The sequence below is a fragment of the Pinus tabuliformis genome, chromosome 8, assembly GCF_031772625.1.
Source record: "Pinus tabuliformis cultivar Carrire ecotype Pingquan chromosome 8, CPIR1, whole genome shotgun sequence".
NCBI lineage: Eukaryota > Viridiplantae > Streptophyta > Pinopsida > Pinales > Pinaceae > Pinus > Pinus tabuliformis.
Window position 1 is genome coordinate 504,288,176 of NC_142294.1, and position 17,636 is coordinate 504,305,811.

General features: G+C 39.1%; 1 protein-coding gene and 1 pseudogene across 1 annotated transcript; both read left to right on the forward strand.

The window, feature by feature from the left end:
* The first annotated feature begins 1,021 nt into the window (after nucleotides 1–1,021).
* Nucleotides 1,022–1,675, forward strand: LOC149236299 (uncharacterized). The gene has a single exon (XM_089368832.1). It carries the CDS (start codon nucleotides 1,022–1,024, stop codon nucleotides 1,673–1,675), a length of 654 nt encoding a protein of 217 aa, XP_089224958.1.
* Nucleotides 1,676–10,578: 8,903 nt separating this feature from the next.
* On the forward strand, nucleotides 10,579–11,289 carry LOC149236300 (putative E3 ubiquitin-protein ligase ARI1 pseudogene; annotated as a pseudogene).
* The last annotated feature ends 6,347 nt before the right edge of the window (nucleotides 11,290–17,636 follow it).

The following is a 17,636-nucleotide window of genomic DNA, read 5'->3' on the forward strand; positions in this document are numbered from 1 at the left end:
AGAAGATTTGCTAAAATCATCTATTAAGAGACAAAAATAAGCTCATGATTAAATTTTAGAATTCGAAATCAACTACATAATTAAAAAAAACAAACAAACAAACAAATGAAAAACTTTTAATAACAAAAATAATCATAATTTTGTATTTATAAAATACAAATAACTAAAGAAATTTCGGCGATGGGTAATTGGGAGCTCATGCCCTTTATGAACTGGGAGTGCGGTTAGGGTTTCCCCTCCACTGTTTGCAGTTGAACTCCCGCATGCTAATTTTCACAATTGTGTTGTCATTCTCACCATCATTGTTGGCATTTGCACTTTGGGTTTGTTGTCATCGCATTCCCTTTCGCTATTGTCGGGGCTGCCTGCAGGATGTCGAACATGGATGCAAAAGAGGTGGACTACTCAACGACCCTAACTCTTATGCCCCTATTTGGTCGTGCCCTAACGCTCCGCTGGAAGCTATGCTTGTTGGGGTTCAGTGTCCGTCATTCTCGTGTTTTATCGTTACTCCTCCCTCCCTGTCGCTCCTCAGTCCTTCCTCATCCGGCCTTCTGTTCGCCGCCCCCTCTATCGACTCCCCAAAACTCGATTTCCCTCCCCTTTCATCAGCTACTCTCCATTTGCTTACCTCCTGCACGTCACCATACCCTCCATTGGACCTGTTGCCATCCGAAGATTTGCCCCATCAGACATCCTTTGAGCTACCCTCCTCTGTAGGGTTCGATTTGGTGGCTAGCCCCTCTCAACCATCACCCTTTTCGCTGGCCCCTCTCAACTATCATCCTTTCTACTCACCCCTCTTGCATCTAAGCCGGGTCCATCTTCCACCCCATCAGGCTGTTTTGAAACTCTGGTGATCAAAGCTCGTCCTAACACCCAACAGCCACAGCAGGAGCACCAAAGCACTCAAGACCCCTTGCAGGATCACCCGACTGCACCACGTACTGGAAAGAGAAAACTAAAGTGTGTAAAGGCTACGAGCAAGGATCTGACCCTAAAATTTGGAGAAGGGGTCCAAATGGGGGAAGTTGTAGATACGACGAGCAGGGTTCTTGTTGGAAGAGTCTGTGGTCGTGCTTATTCAACCGAGAGACTCTGCCTCTGGGTCAAAGAGATATGGGGGAGCATTTTCAAAGAACTCCCAGAGGTTCAAACGTTGGCTCGGGGGTGGTTTGCACTCTACTTTCAGCAGGAGGAATATACAAATTGGGCACTCTCCAGATACTGGCATATAGAGATGGCCCTAGTCATGCTTAAGCGTTGGAGCCCTCTATTCAATCTAGAGCGGGAACAAATTGGAGTTGGACCACTATGGGTCAGGCTGCTAGGTTTACCCCTCCACTTTTGGTCTGAAGATATATTCATCTGCATCGACAATGCACTCGACTCCTATCTGGATTATGACAAATCATACATCAACTCTGGCAATCGGTCTATGGCTCGTATTCTGGTTTATTTGGACACCAGAGAAGGGTTGGAAGAAAAAATCACTCTGCAGTGGAAGAATTTCACCTGGATTCAAATCTTGGATTATGAAGGTGTGCCATTCAAATGCCGAAGGTGCCATAAGGTAGGGCATCTTTACAAGGAATGCCCATTGGTTTGTAAGACTGCTTCTCCTTCTAAAGAAGCAAAGGAAACTGCGCCTTCTACACCCTCTTCAACTGCTTAATAGACACCACAGGAAAATGTTCCACAGGCAATGGCAGGTGGTTCGACTCAGATGCCATCCTTGAACACTCCTCGTCCTCCCTCCCCACTTATGACAAGATCCATGGTTGTTGTTGCGGCTGCTCGATCATCAGGTATTCCTCCTCTCCCTTGTTCTATTTCTGATGCTTCATTTTATTGCTCTGCATAGCATATGCACCCTGCATCTGCATCTATACTAGACATTTCATTTGTTGTTATTAATTGCCCCCTATATATTCACCTTCTGGTTAACTCGACTACTCCTCCTGCTATCCCCGAACTGGTTCACTCATCCCCTCTTTCATATCCTTCGATCATCTCTGACCACTCTCATTCATATAATCTCATTTCTCGTGCATCTCATCCACTTGAGAATTTTGTGAATTCTGGGCTCGGCTTGGCCTCCCCTCCTTGCTCTTCCAAGACCAACAGGGGCCGAAAATCTCATATATCTATGGCCATCCAACAAGCCAGGGTGGAAGTTGCATATGGCATATAATCCACACTTGATTGGGTACTTAGAGCACAGTCTACCCACACTCAGCCACCCCTATGAAGTGGTTCTCCTTTAACTAAGAGGTCTAGCTAGCCCTCAAAAGATTATTTGAATCTAAGATTGCTGATATTATCTTCCTGCAATAAACACTTGGCTTGGCTGACCATATCATACCTGTGCTACAATATTTGAATTCGGGCAGGACATTCCAAGCACTTGATGTCATTGGATGCTCTGGAGGGCTTGCTTTGGGTATAAACCCTCGCACTATTCACCTCAAGGCCTCCTGGGGAGGTGTTGGCTTCTTAGGCATGGATATCTTTTCCTCGGATTTGGGCATGGATCTCAAAATTGTCAATGTATATGCCCCTTGTCAAAACAGAGATGCATTTTGGAATCACCTCCTAAATATTTCCTTTGTAAATTCTGATAATATCATTTTGGGAGGAGATTTGAATTTCTCCATTGGCTATGGGGAATCATGGGGAAGCAATGCATAGGTGGATCCCTTATCAGACATTATGGAGCAGCTCCTTGAACAACATCACTTGATTGATATCCCAATGGTCAAATCACAACCTACATGGCGCAATAGAAGAATTGGGGATGCTGCACTAGCCAGGTGCTTGGATAGATTCCTCATAAAGGAACCTCTGGTGAGAGTACTATCAAATTATAGACAATGGGTTGGTTTTGGAGGCATATCCGATCACTCTCCCATCTTCATGGAGCTGTCCGGTCCCTTTCAGAAGCCTAGGGCACCCTTCAAATTCAACTCCACCTGGCTAAAGGATCCCAGTTACATCCACCTGGTTACCAATTTCTAGCGTTCTCATCCACCTTCCTTGGGGAGAACCATTGTTGAGGGTTTCTGTTATAACATACAAAAAATCAAGAGATTATCCATTAAATGGGTTAAGGACAAAAGAGATTGGGATGATCAAACCCTCAATACCATTAAGTCCACTCTTGCCAATCTCATGGATGAGCAGAGGCAGGGATTTGCATTTGTGGAGGCTAAATCTCACCTTATTGACCTGGAGGCTCATCGATCCAAAATCCTTAAAGAGAGGGAAGAAACTTAGTGCCTTCGAAGTCGGGCTATTTGGATACAAGCTGGAGATGAGAATACAAAGTTCTTCCACAATTTTGCAAAGGGAATGAAAGTCAACAACACCATTTGGCACATGCCTAAGGAGGATGGTAATCTTGCAACATCTTTTAATCAACTGGCACACCTGGGAAACTCTCACTTCCAGAAACTCTTCAAGGCCCCCCCGGTGCCACCCTTGCTGAAATTGTCCGGATAGCAGGTCACTTCCCTCGGTTTGTCGACCCAGATGAGGCAGAGGAGCTTACATCTCCAGTCACGATGGGAGAATTGGAAAGCACTTTAAAATGGTTCAAAAAAGACAAGAGTCCAGGGCCAGATGGATGGACTATTGAGTTTTATCTAGCCTTTTATGAAACTATTGGTCAGGATCTTCTAAAGGTGGTGGAGGAATGCAGGACTTCAGGGCGAATGTATGAGGCTATTAACTCAACCTTCATTGCCCTTATTCCCAAATCTGACTCCCCCACATCTTTCAATGATTTCAGACCTATTTCTCTTTGCAACTGTCTTTACAAGATCATTGCCAAAACTATTGCCAATCGACTTAAGCCTATTCTCTCATGTCACATCTCTCCAGAACAATTTGCTTTCCTCCACAATAGACAAATACATGAGGCTATTGGTACTGCTCAAGAAGCCCTACACTCCATGAAATCTAAAAAGCTCAAAGGTTCATTCTCAAAATTGACCTAGCCAAAGCCTGTGATTTCCTCCTCCCTTTATTAATTGGGTTATGTGTTGCATCACTACTGCCTCCTTCAGTGTCCTGATAAATGGTTATGCTTCAAACTTCTTTCATGCAAAACATGGACTCAGACAAGGTTGTCCACTCTCCCCGCTCCTCTTTTTGATTGTCATGGAAGGAATTAGCCGACTGATAGCTACTGCCATGCAAGATGGACAATTACAGGGACTCAATATTTCAGAACATTGTATACTCACTCACCTCCTCTTCGTGGATGATGTGCTCATCTTCCTCAATGGAGGCTTACGGGACACTACTACTTTCTTTAACATTTTACTACTTTTCTCTATGGCCACAAGTATGGAAGCAAATCAACTTAAATCCACCATTACTCTATCAACCTGCACCCCACAGGAAGCTCGGATTGCACTGCAAAAATTTCCTTTTCAGAGCCATCAATTGGAGGATGGACTCAAATATCTTGGCTTATGGATCAAGCCACACTACTACAAGATTGTTGATTGGTTATGGCTTGTGGTCAAGATCGAAAAATGACTGCTCAACTGGAATCATAGATTCCTCTCCAGGGCGGGTCGATTAGTGCTTATCAAAATAGTCTTGGAGGCTACACCTGTTTATTGGATGTCCCTGACATGGATTCCTAAAGGAATTTTATCCCGGATTCAAAAACTTTGCTGCAAATTCCTTCAGAATGGCTATAAGGAAGGAAAACCTTTTGCCTGGGTGGGTTGGAAGCATATTACAGTACCAAAGAAATGGGGCAGTTGGGGATAGAAGGATCTATCTTCCTTCACACATGAACTAGCCGCAAAGATGGGTTGGCTTACCCTCACCTCCCACGGTCTCTGGACAGAAGTGATCTACTACAAATAAATCTAGCCACATCATATTATGGATTGGATTCGTTTGCCCACCTGGCAACGATTTGGGATATCAATGGTTTGGCGAGTGATTCTACACACCATGCCTACTATCAGGAATGGACTCGCTTGGAGAATCAACGATGCCACATCGGTGCGAATCGGCATTGATCCCTGGACGAGCTCTAGTAACATGTTTTGACTACCTTCTGACCTCATTCAATTTCTTAAACATAGAAATATTAATGTGATTGCCCATATAGCTGATCTGGGGAATAGTACAATCTTTTCACAAGCATGGACTTCAGCAAAGCACCTGGGCATTCATGTTCATTGGCAGTAAGGCTGGGAGGGCTATCTCACTGTGTTAACTGAATCACATGTCTGCATAAAAGATGGTGTTGATGAACTCATATGGGCCCCTGTTGAACATGGCACATACTCCCCTAAGGCTGGTTATCCTATCATTCATAATGCCCACAGACCACTTGTGCTTTTGGATTGGTGGGGCAAGCTATGGAAGCTAAAAGCACCTCCGTGCACGAAACTGTTTATGTGGAATGTCTTATGGAATAAGACACCAATAGGGCACAACTTAATGCATCGATCCTTCTTTGGTCCCACCTGGTGCGTGCTCTATCATCGGGTAGAGGAAACAAATGACCACCTATTCCTGTCTTACCCAACAATGAATCATATTTGGGAACAGATCATGGTTGCCCTATCAATAACAATCAAATGGCATGGACTCAATGTAACTGATGCCTGGGATCTTTAGCGAGCTACATCCCTGAATCCAAAAGTCCATTGCCTTCCGCTGCTTATTTGTTGGTCTATTTGGCTCGCAAGAAATGGGATCATTTTCAGAGATAAAATGGCTCGATGGCAGTCCTCCATTGCCAAAATTGTTGTTGCATATCACGAAATACCAGATGAAAATCATACACCTGTTGGTCGTGTTGTTTTACCTGAAACCATTGATCGCAATATTCCCTGGGCCTATTTTGATGGTGCAGCACAAGCACAGGGTTGTGGAGGGGGAATTCTACTACATAAATCTAAAAATCATCACTACAAAATACAAATGGGTTTAGGAACATAGACAAACAACTATGCATAATTGATCTCTCTTAGACATCTTCTCCATTTTGCTCTTGCACATGCATGCAATCATATTCAAATTTTGGAGATTCTAAAATCATCATCAGTTGGTTTAATAACATATTGAGCACTCTCTCAGGAACATATTGGATGAAATCATGATCTTAAAAACACAATTTAATTATATCTCATGTCAACATATTTACAGGGAACATAATTCGGCTGCTGACCAACTTTCTAAGGAGGCCACGGCACATCCCAGAGGACTGTGGATAATTCATGAGCAGCATGGAGATGAACACTACCAAAACTATCATCATCCCTATATAGATTGGGCCTATCAGAGGGTCGACAATACCTAATTTTTGTAGTTTACAACAGTGAATTATATTAGTACTAGTTGATAGTTTGTATATATTTTTGCTCATGAACTTATCAGTATACCCTACATGGTAAATTATGTACAGACTATATATTTTTGAAAGGCTACCACCAACATGCTTATATATTTTTTAAGGCTATGGCCAACATACTGCATATGCCAAACAAACATCTACTACATGTAATTTTTCTAATTAATGAAAAGTTACGATTTTTCCTTGGGGAAAAAATAACTAAAGAAATTTAACTACATTCAACATAATGATGACAAACAAATATTCATTTTTGCTAAAACTTTACATGCACACAAAATTTGTTTTAAAAAAAAAAAAAACTCTAAATCTTACACCTTGTTTAATTTTGAATATAGAATTTATAATGATTTTATTGTCCCAACATGATGAACAACAAATAATGTCATAATATGACGAACAATAAGTGATATGCAATTGGAAAAAAAAAAAAATTGATGTCATAATGTGACAAATAACAAATTCCATTACCCATGTGACAAACAACAAATGGCTTTGCAATGTGATGAACAATGAATGTTTTCACAATGTGATGAATAACAAACAACATTGCAATGTTATGACATCAAAATGTGATGAACAACAAATGTCATCACCATGTGATAAACAAGTGTTGTGACAATGTGATGAACAACAAACAACATTGTAAAGTGACTAACAGCAAAAAACATCACCATGTGACAAAATATAAACAATGTTGCAATATGATGAACCACAAACATCTTTGTAATTGGAAAAAAATGATGTCTCAGTGTGATAAACAAATATTAATATCATAATGCATATAAAGTAAAGAATATGATCTCAGTGACTATGGTTGGCTAATAAATGTAGTGTAATGGCATTTTAGATCCAGGCATGCCCTTGCTTATTCTTATACTTTTGCATTTGACGTGTATGGAGAAGCCATAGAGAGCGATAAGTTGACAGCAACGGAAAAAGAATTGAAACGAAAACTTTTCGAAGATCAACAATAGCAGCTAGAGGAAATAGTGGAAAGACTTTCCAAGTTTATGGAGGGCCTTTGGTCAACAAAGTATTATCGCCAACCGAAAGCAGACCTAAGCTAACTAGATTTTAGTGTCTCCTCCCCCTAGCACGAGCACAACAACCTCCGTGAAGTTTTGATCTTGGATCGCTTTGGTAACAAGACTCGTCCGAATGAAACTTGACTGCTATAATTCTTTTTAATTGATAAATATTATTTTATTATTTTTAAATATAACCTGATTATACATCTCCACACAAAAATGAATCACAATTATCTTCACGCAAAAATGAATATATACAAATTATAAAATTAGATAAAATTTAAATTTGTATATAATAATTTATTAAAATTTTGTAAGAAAAAATAATATATTTAAGAAAACTTTATTATTTACTCAATTTATACATGAGAGTAAAAGTGATATAAAAAATATTGTAATTCAGAAAATTGGGTGGCTTTGTTTATAATTTAAAGTAAAATTAATTTTTAATTCGTTAATTTTGCAATTCTAATCAATTTTTTTTTTTAATTATTTTAATGAATTAAAATCCTCAAAATAATCTTTTATAACTAAAATCTCAAACCAGAAATTTCAAATTTAATATTCACACCTCACCCTCAATCGTTATGAAATTAAATTGTCCAACCGTGAAGATTACAAACGGTTATCAGATTGTCTCGGTTTAAGTCCATTGGCACGTGGCTAGAGAGCATTCGTTAAAGTTATGGCTATAAATTACAGGGATGTGCCCATTTCCGATTGCATGGGGTCATGCTCTTTCCTTTTTATTGCCAACTTGTGAGATTAACACCTTTCCTTCTCTTGAAAAAGAGCACACCCATCTTGAAGTTGTTCAATTTATTAACTTTTGGTTGATCGTAAACGTATAATTAATTCGATATGTTTATTTTACAATTTAGTATGAGGGGATGTGTAAGTTTATTTGTTTGTTTGTATTTCTTTAAAATAAAAATAAAAATTATATTTCAAATAGAAAAATTATATTGACTACAATTAAAAAAAAAAATGAATATGTTGTAAAATAATTAGAAGTCAAAAAAATTGTGTGAATGAGATGTTTAAATCTTATACTTTTTAAAAAAATTTCAACAAGAGATTTAAATAAACTATTTGAAGATCTATGTTAACTAATTTATGTCAATATCAACTTCATATATATCTATATATAGAAAAAATACTCTATATATAATCTATTTAACATTTAAAATACAATTTAAACAATGAAAAATAACACATTGTATTTTGCACTCTAAAAAAGTTTGCACATGAAGAAATTTAATCCCTCTTGACTCATGTGAAATCCATACTTAAGATGGATCTACGTTGGTCTAATACGATCAACATTAAGGACTTGGCATGGCGGACTCAACGATAAGCAGCGACGAGGATTGGATGAGCCTGGATGAGGAAATTAAAGGAAGTGAGCGTTACGACAAAGTTGTTCCCATCTCCATGCCTATCCCTACACAGGCCATCTAGCTCATCACACAAGAATCTTTATTGCAAGCACAGAGAGAGGTTCTACATAAGGTGTTAGATATCTTTGATGTAAAGGAACATCATGCTGACGCACTCTCAATCCACTATCATTGGGATTTTGAAAGATTACTTGATGTAGTTCCCGAAAGAGGAAATGATTGGTTTCTTTCACAAGTAGGTTTTGCCATTAGACCGTAATCCATGAATTCCATAGTTATCATCTGCATTGTCTGTTTCAAGGAAGATTTGAAGGAGGGGGACACCACAATGATGGATTGTGGTCACACTTTTTGCAATGTCTGCTGGACGCGACACTTTCTTACTCAGATAAGCGAGGGACAGAGCAAGCGGATTAAGTGCATGGCTCCCGATTGTAATATCATCTGTGATGAAGACATTATAAGAAAGCTAGTCACTGCAAAAGATCCTGAAGCAGCCCAACGCTTCGATCGCTTCCTATTTGAGTCCTATATTGATGATAACGACAAAGTGAAGTGGTGCCCTAGTGTTCCCAATTGTGGAAATGCAGTTCGAGTTGAAGGAGATGTTTACTGTGAACTCCAATGCAGTTTTGGGCATCATCAATTTCTTGGCTCAACCACACTCTCCTTGTTCCTGCATGATTTGGGGGCTTTGGGAAAAGAAATGTCAGGACGAGTCTGAGACTTTAAATTGGATTGTAGTTAATACCAAGTCCTGCCCCAACTGTGGGAAGAACGTGCATAAAGATGGTGGCTGCAACTTGGTGAGCTGCTTATGTGGCCAACACTTTTGTTGGTTGTGTGGTGGTGCCACTGGACGTGGACATACTCGGGAAAGCATTGAGGGGCATACTTGTGGTCAATATAAAGAAGAACAAGAGAAGGATATTGAGAAGGCACAACGTGATTTGAAAAGGTACACACTTTATAAATCAGCATGGAAAGCGCATGAAGAAATGTCAACAACAAAATTCTGCCTTCACGAAAAACAACAAAATTTAGCCGTCACCAACCATTTTTTTCTAAAATTACTCACCTTGTCAAACTCAAATTCGGTATAAAATTTTTGAACAAATGTCACTTAATGGACAAAATAGAAGACCGACAGATGTCAAAAGGAAATGAAAAGGGTAGACAATGCCTAACCTGACCAAATTAAAAAAGAGACATCTTCGGTGTAATTAAATAATTTAAACATATTCTATAATTATTGAATTTATCGTGATATGATTCATGAATACAAATATTAAAATTATGTTCTAAATAGAAAAATAACATTAACATTGTAAAATAATTAGAAGTAAAAAAAATTATGTGAATGAGATGTTTAAATCTTATACTTTTCAAAAATATTTCAACGAGAGATTTAATAAACTATTTGAAAATCTATGTTAACTAATTTATGTCGATATCAACTTCATATATATCTATATATAGAAAAAATACTCTATATATAGTCTATTTAACATTCAAAATACAATTTAGACAATGAAAAATAACACAATGTATTTTGCACTCTAAAAAAGTTTGCACGTGAAGAAATTTGATCCCTCTCGGCTCATGTTAAATCCATACTTAAGATGGATCTATGTTGGTCTAATACGATCAACATTAAGGACTTGGCATGGCAGAGTCGACGACAAGCAATGACGAGGATTAGCTGAGCCTGGATGAGGAAACTAAAGGAAGTGAGCACTACGACGAAGTTGTTCCCACCTCCATGCCTGTCCCTGCACAGACCATCCATCTCATCACACAAGAATCTTTATTGCAAGCACAAATAGAGGTTCTACATAAGGTGATAGATATCTTTGATGTAAAGGAACAACATGCTCGTGCACTCTCAATCCATTATCGTTGGTATTTTGAAAGATTACTTGATGTAGTTCCTGAAAGAGGAATTGACTGGTTGCTTTCACAAGCGGGTGTTGCCATTAGACCGGAATCCACAAATTCCGTAGTTACCATCTGCAATGTCTATTTCAAGGAAGATTTGAAGGAGGGGGACACCACAATGATGGATTGTGGTCACACTTTTTGCAATGTCTGTTGGACGCAGCACTTTCTTACTCAGATAAGAGAGGGACAAAGCAAGCAGATTAAGTGCATGGCTCCCGATTGTAATATCATCTGTGACGAAGACATTATAAGAAAGCTAGTCACTGCAAAAGATCCTGAAGTGGCTCAACACTTCGATCGCTTCCTATTTGAGTATTATATTGACGATAACAACAAAGTGAAGTGGTGCCCTAGTGTTCCCAATTGTGGAAATGCAGTTCGAGTTGAAGGAGATGTTTACTGTGAGATCCAGTGCACTTGTGGGCATCAATTTTGCTTCAATTGTTTGGCTCAACCACACTCTCCTTGCTCCTGTTTGATTTGGGAGCTTTGGGATAAGAAATATCAGGACGAGTCTAAGAGTTTAATTTAGATTGTAGTTAATACCAAGTCCTGCCCTAAGTTTGGCCAGAACATGCATAAAGATGGTGGTTGCAACTTGGTGAGATGCGTATGTGTTGGACACCTAATCCTCAATGGGTTAGTGTGGAAGCCAAATGGACAAAAGGAGTCCAAGAGACCTTGGGATGTGAAACCCAACGGTCACATAATGTACTATAAATGTATATCTCTTGTTAATAAAAATTGTACTCTCATGATTTATCATTCATATTGTTCTTGCTCCCATGTGTGTTTAACATGGTATCGGAGCTGGTACGTTCATAACCTTCTCAATATTGTGTAAGCCACTTGTTTTTTGTGGCCTGTGTAAACCAACGTTTCTATGTTTTAATGAGTTTTATGATGTGTGGCCTTCCATGAGTTTTATGGACTAATCAAGCTCAACATTTAGGTTTCTACATTTACTTGTTTAGTTCTGTGCGTAATGGTGATTATAGACTCCTTTAGCCGTTCCATTTTATTGAGCGCACTCTGCACATGTCAGTGTTGTCAAATCTGAAACTAGTTCTGACCTTCCTCCTTTGCTTATGCCTAGTCTCTATTTTTGGTCTCTGACACACTGTCCATATACATTATATCAGCACTGTCCCGGCCGACATCTCATTGAAAACGCTGGCCTGGCATCTCATGCAGTTTTGATATGTAACGCTGGTTTTTCCTATTCTGGCTTGGGCATTTTATCTTCCCAAGGAAACTTAACGCTCCTGTGCACTTGAGCTCTGCCAATTTGCTGACATTAATTATTGCTACCGCTATGCTCCATTGGACCGTTTGCAGCTTGTCCCAACGAATTTGCATAGTCGAATCTAGTCTACGAGCCGACCTCTCCAATTATTTCGAAAAGCGTTGAAGATTGGATTGTCTTGTTGGACTGTTGCATTCCCATACGCAACGTTTTTCTATCCCTCACCTGGTAGCAACGCTCCATATTCTGCTCTGTGTAGTCATCATAAAGCCTCACGCCGGTTACCAAACATTTCTTTTCAGTACTATCATCAGAACATCATATCATTCTGCTCTGTTCTATCTTATGCACAGTAACGTCTCAGGGAAACAGAAGGCTGCAGTTTTACCGGAACCCGTCTGCGCACACTAACCCATTATTCTTTTCCAGTCATCGAATATGATTAATTCATTCTCATTCTGTGCATTGTAACGCCTAGTCTCTGCACTGTTTGCAGTCTTGAAATAGAAAAATACCTTGCCTAGTTAACGCTTCACATAACGCTCCTCGTCATGTGCATTGAATGCCATTTCCTCTGCCATTATTCTCTGTCTGACGCTGCTGCCGTGAGCATGGAGACCAAGGTGAGCATGGAATAGGTTGAAAATTGTGGAAGAGCGCCTTCTTTCTTCACTAGTTCCAAGACTAGAGCGAGGTGGCACGATTATACTTTTGTGGAGGCCGAGTTCTATACATTATTTTGTTGGGACGGAAACATTGTTCACAGAACCGTGTTTCATTGTTTCTTGAGCTGCGTATTGATGACAGACATGAGTGAAATAGTCGTGGGGCCTGCCTAATGTTATAATAAAGCCGTGTAGAAATCTTCTGGGGCTGCGAATGAAATTTGGGCGGAGTATATATATTATACACAGTAAAGCTCAACCACACTCAAGGAATTAACCGATCGGTGGGCATCAGATTGCAGAATTAAGCTGGATTATTTTCCTTGAAGGCTGAAATTGTGTTACGTAAAAAGGACAATTTCAAGCTGACTTTATCCTATGGCATCGGTCGAGGTAAATTCTAAGAAATCGACCGCGTTGCATACCAAGGATTCCCAGTGTTAAATTAAACCATCGAGGGTCGAGGTGGGGTATCAATTGTCGGTTGCCCCTATGCATTAGAATCTTGAGCATACTACGTGTGAAGTGCATTGTCAGCGTGGTATGCTTGTATCGAAGGACAGATTCCATTGAAAACGAGCATAGCTTCCTCAAGTCCAAGCAGTCGTCTATCCATGAATTTTATTGCAGAAACGGTGTTATTCTCTCCCGGAGAACGAGAGTTTTTCAGTATATAATTGCCATAATTTCATCTTCAGGAGGCCCGAGAGATACCTTAAGCATGGGTAGAATCTTCAACGTGCGATTTCGATATTCTGGGCATGTTTGTTGTTTAGCAGAAGTTTGGGCTCGTTGATTGTTGATAGAGTCGTGACCTAACCGAGCCTCCATGCCAAATTGGGTTGAGTTTAACATTTATTTTGAACGAGCCGAATTATGAAGATCGAACCCACTGATCAAGAGAGTCGCAGATCAAGTTTCTGAGGTTAGCAATCTAATTGGGTGTGATTTATTCTCAGGAGATCAGGAGCCTTCCTTTGCTCTGCCCATGTACACTGGGAAGCTGCTACTCGCAACGCAACAGAGAACTTTGTGATTGTAGATTTTGCACTACTGTGTTGCCACTTTAGATCTGCCCATAAGATGTAACGAGATTCACTATTTGTTAGAGTGTGTTCTATATGTCGGTAGTAGCCTTGTAGATCACCGACGCACATTCATGATTTGGGTATAGAGAATGTGCTTATTTGTTGCAGTATTCTTGTAGATCACCAACGCACATTTATGATTTGGGTATAGTTTTTACTGGCCTGAAGAATGTTGGGTGCCCGAGATTTTAAAAACTGACTAGTATGTGCAAGTCATGTGTCATATCAGCTGTTGGTGATTAATTGGTAGTCACATCAACTGTTGGTGAATTTATGCTGTGAAACCCTTGTAAATTGCAATATTGAGTTGGTTTATATATGCGCATTGGTCATTTTAGTGTGGCTCCGTACACTGTGCGTTGGTTGTTTTGGGCTATATCTGGTATTTGTATTTTGAAGACAGAGTATCATATGATGCATGAATTAACCACTAGGCATATGCAATAGTTCTGGGAGACCATCATTTCAACCATGCGATCTATAATATCACAATTGTAGCTGCTCCACATGCTATCATCAATAGTTACAAGAATGTATTAGCAATCGCTATTGAATTTGACTATTCTTTTCCACTGGCCGAGAAAGTGAAGGAGTATTTGAAAGATCCAATTCAATTTAAAGTCGTTGCTTGTTCAATTTACTTGTTCCTATTGTATTTTGGGCATAAATTTATGTGCAACAAACAAATTTGTTTTTCTCAACAGATTCTAATGAGAAGATTGCTTTAATTGTTGGGGTGATATCAGCATTATATACACCAGATTGTCTGCTATTTGTTGCAAGCATTGTGATTATTTAGGGTACATTTTCACTCCAAAACAAGTTTCTAGTGGTGCATTTCTATTGAGAAAAAATGGCTACAATTACTGAAGTATTAGAGTTCATGAAAACTCTTATACAATCCACTGTTGATGACACATTACAAATCAGCAAAGGCTCTCTCTCAAAAATTCATACATGTCTACAATATGCACAAGAAAAGATTGATTTTTTGCAGCTTGAATCTCAGCTACAATAAGAAGAATTACAGCAGTGGAGTCATCATTCTGAATCTGTTTCTGTTCAGAACTTTGAGACAACCACCCATCAGCAGCAAGTCAATAATGTTACAGTTCATTCAAATAAAGCAGCAATTGTACATGCAGATGCAGAAACTCAGTCTGCTCTTCCCAAGCCCATCATCAGACCTTGGGAACAACTTGTCCACAACAAGCACAGAACTGGTCTTGGATATGAAAAGGACTTGTCCTTTCATATTCCAGACTACTCCAAGCCCATTCAGTTTCAGAGTGCTGGATTCATTCATGATAGTTCACTTGCTCCTCATGACAGTTCAGCTTCAGTTGTTCCAGACTCTGCCCCTCTTCCACAGCAACATCAACAACAACAACAACAGATTATAAAATGCCAACACTGTGACCGAGTTGGCCATCTGAAAGATCATTGTTTTGATCTTCATCCATGTAAGCACTGTCATAAAACCAACCATTCTTCACAAAGATGCTTCAGAAACAAATGTCCTGCAAGAACAAAGATTCATCTTGGATGGATCGCTTCTTGGAAATGGGCATCAACAGCCAAGAAGATATTCCAATCACATGTCAAAACTTCTTCTAGAGTATTGAACAGTCTTGCAGTTGAGTTTTTCCATCATCTCACCTTGTATCTGACAGGGGGGAAATGATGGTCATCTACAAGCTTCAAAGTCACATCAAGCAAGCCTGAGCCACAACCTGCCACACCAGTTTCAGAGTTGTAGCCAGAGACAAAGATGCCCGTGAACATGCCTTCAGTTGGCAATCTGGGACACTTCCTCTAGCAGAAGACTTCAACTTCTTGCCAGTTTTGGAAGAATTCCAGGAACAAAATTGAGAACACTTCCTCTAGTAGAAGACACCAGCTTCTTGCCAGTTTTGGAAGAGTTCCAGGAATTGCATTAAGCATTCCAGAGTTGTTGGTCATCCTTAAACCATCACAGGTTGAGACTTCCCTTTTCAGGTTGAAGTTATCCCTTTTATGCGAGGTGAGGCCTCCCTTTCATGGTTGAAGGTTTCCCTCTTTAAAACAATAGGATCACTTCCTCTAGCAGAAGACTTCAGTTTCTTGCCAGTTTTGGAAGAGTTCCGGGAACTGCACTAAGCGTTCCAGTGTTGGTGGTCATCCTTAAACCACCGCCCTTTATACCAACATTTCAGAGAGCACATTCAGCCTAGTGTTGCCATGCATTTTTTTCACATGTTGTATTACAGCTCTCTTCTTGGACTCATACATAACCCTTCGAATTAAGGGGGGGAATGTTGGACACCTAATCCTCAATGGGTTAGTGTGGAAGCCGAATGGACAAAAGGAGTCCAAGAGACCTTGGGATGTGAAACCCAACGGTCACATAATGTACTATAAATGTATATCTCTTGTTAATAAAAATTGTACTCTCATGATTTATCATTCATATTGTTCTTGCTCCCATGTGTGTTTAACAATATGCTTCCAATACTTTTTTTGGTTGTGTGGTGGTACCACTGGACATGGACATACCTGGGAAAGCATTGAGGGGTATACTTGTGGTTGATATAAAGAAGATCAAGAAAAGGATATTGAGAAGGCACAACGTGATTTGAAAAGTACACACTTTGTTACTCCACATGGAAAGTGCATAAGGATTCATTGAAACGTCAACAACAAAATTTCGCCTTCACGAAGAAAAAATACAAAATTCAGCCATGACCAACCATTTTTTTTCTAAAATTACTCACCTCGTCAAACTCAAATTCGGTATAAAATTTTTGAACAGATGTCACTTAATGGACAAAATAGCAGACTGGTAGATGTCAAAAGGAAATGAAAAGGGTAGACAATGCCTAACCTAACCAATTTCAAAAAGAGAGACAAAATAGATGTCAAAAGGAAATGAAAAGGGTAGACAATGCCTAGCTTGACCAATTTCAAAAAGAGAGACAAAACAGATGTCAAAAGGAAATGAAAAGGGTAGACAATGCCTAACCTGACCAAATTCAAAAAGAGACACCTTCGGTGTAATTAAATAATTTAAACATATTATATAATTGCTAAATTTATCGTGATATGATTCATGAAAACAAACTTTTAACATTAAATTTCATTAATTTATATTGTATTTTTTTTAGTTATGGTATAATATTCTTATTTGTGAATTTCAATGTAAAGATAATGTAAGTAACAATTATATAAAATAAATAAATAAAGAGATTTATCATACAATGACCAACATGGGAAAATTTTAGTATGGTTATGGAATTTTAGTGAATTAAAATTACTAAAGAGTTCTTATAGAGCCTCCACATCTTAGTAGGCTCGAGGTTTATATCAACATGTAATACCTCTTATGTTATGATACCAATATTTGGTACTTAGTTCTCAACATTATGGTGGTTTTATTTTACGTATTTTTGAACAACATTTTTTTGATGTCAGTATGGGTTTAGGAAGCAGTACAAACAATCTCGACGAACTTTTAGCATGTCACTCTTTGGTTTCTTTTGCTAAAGAAAAGGGTTGTGATCAGTTGCAAGTTTTTGGTAACTTCTTACTCGTTATAAATTGGGTTAACATGACTCAACAATGTCGTAATATTCATCTTTTTCATAATTTGGAGGATTTGCAAAGGGTAAAGCATTCTTACTCACGTTTCACATGCACTCATATTTACAGGGACAAGAATCGAGTGGCAGACAAGCTTTCTAAGGAAGGCCTGCAGTTGGTTCCGGGTCTTTGGCATGTTGAAGAAATTATGAACGAAGAACATTACAATTATTATCACAGGCTGTATATGGATGAACAGGTCTCTCAGCACTAATATAATGGTCCTTTATGTTTTTTCTTGCAGATTACCTTCTTCATCAAA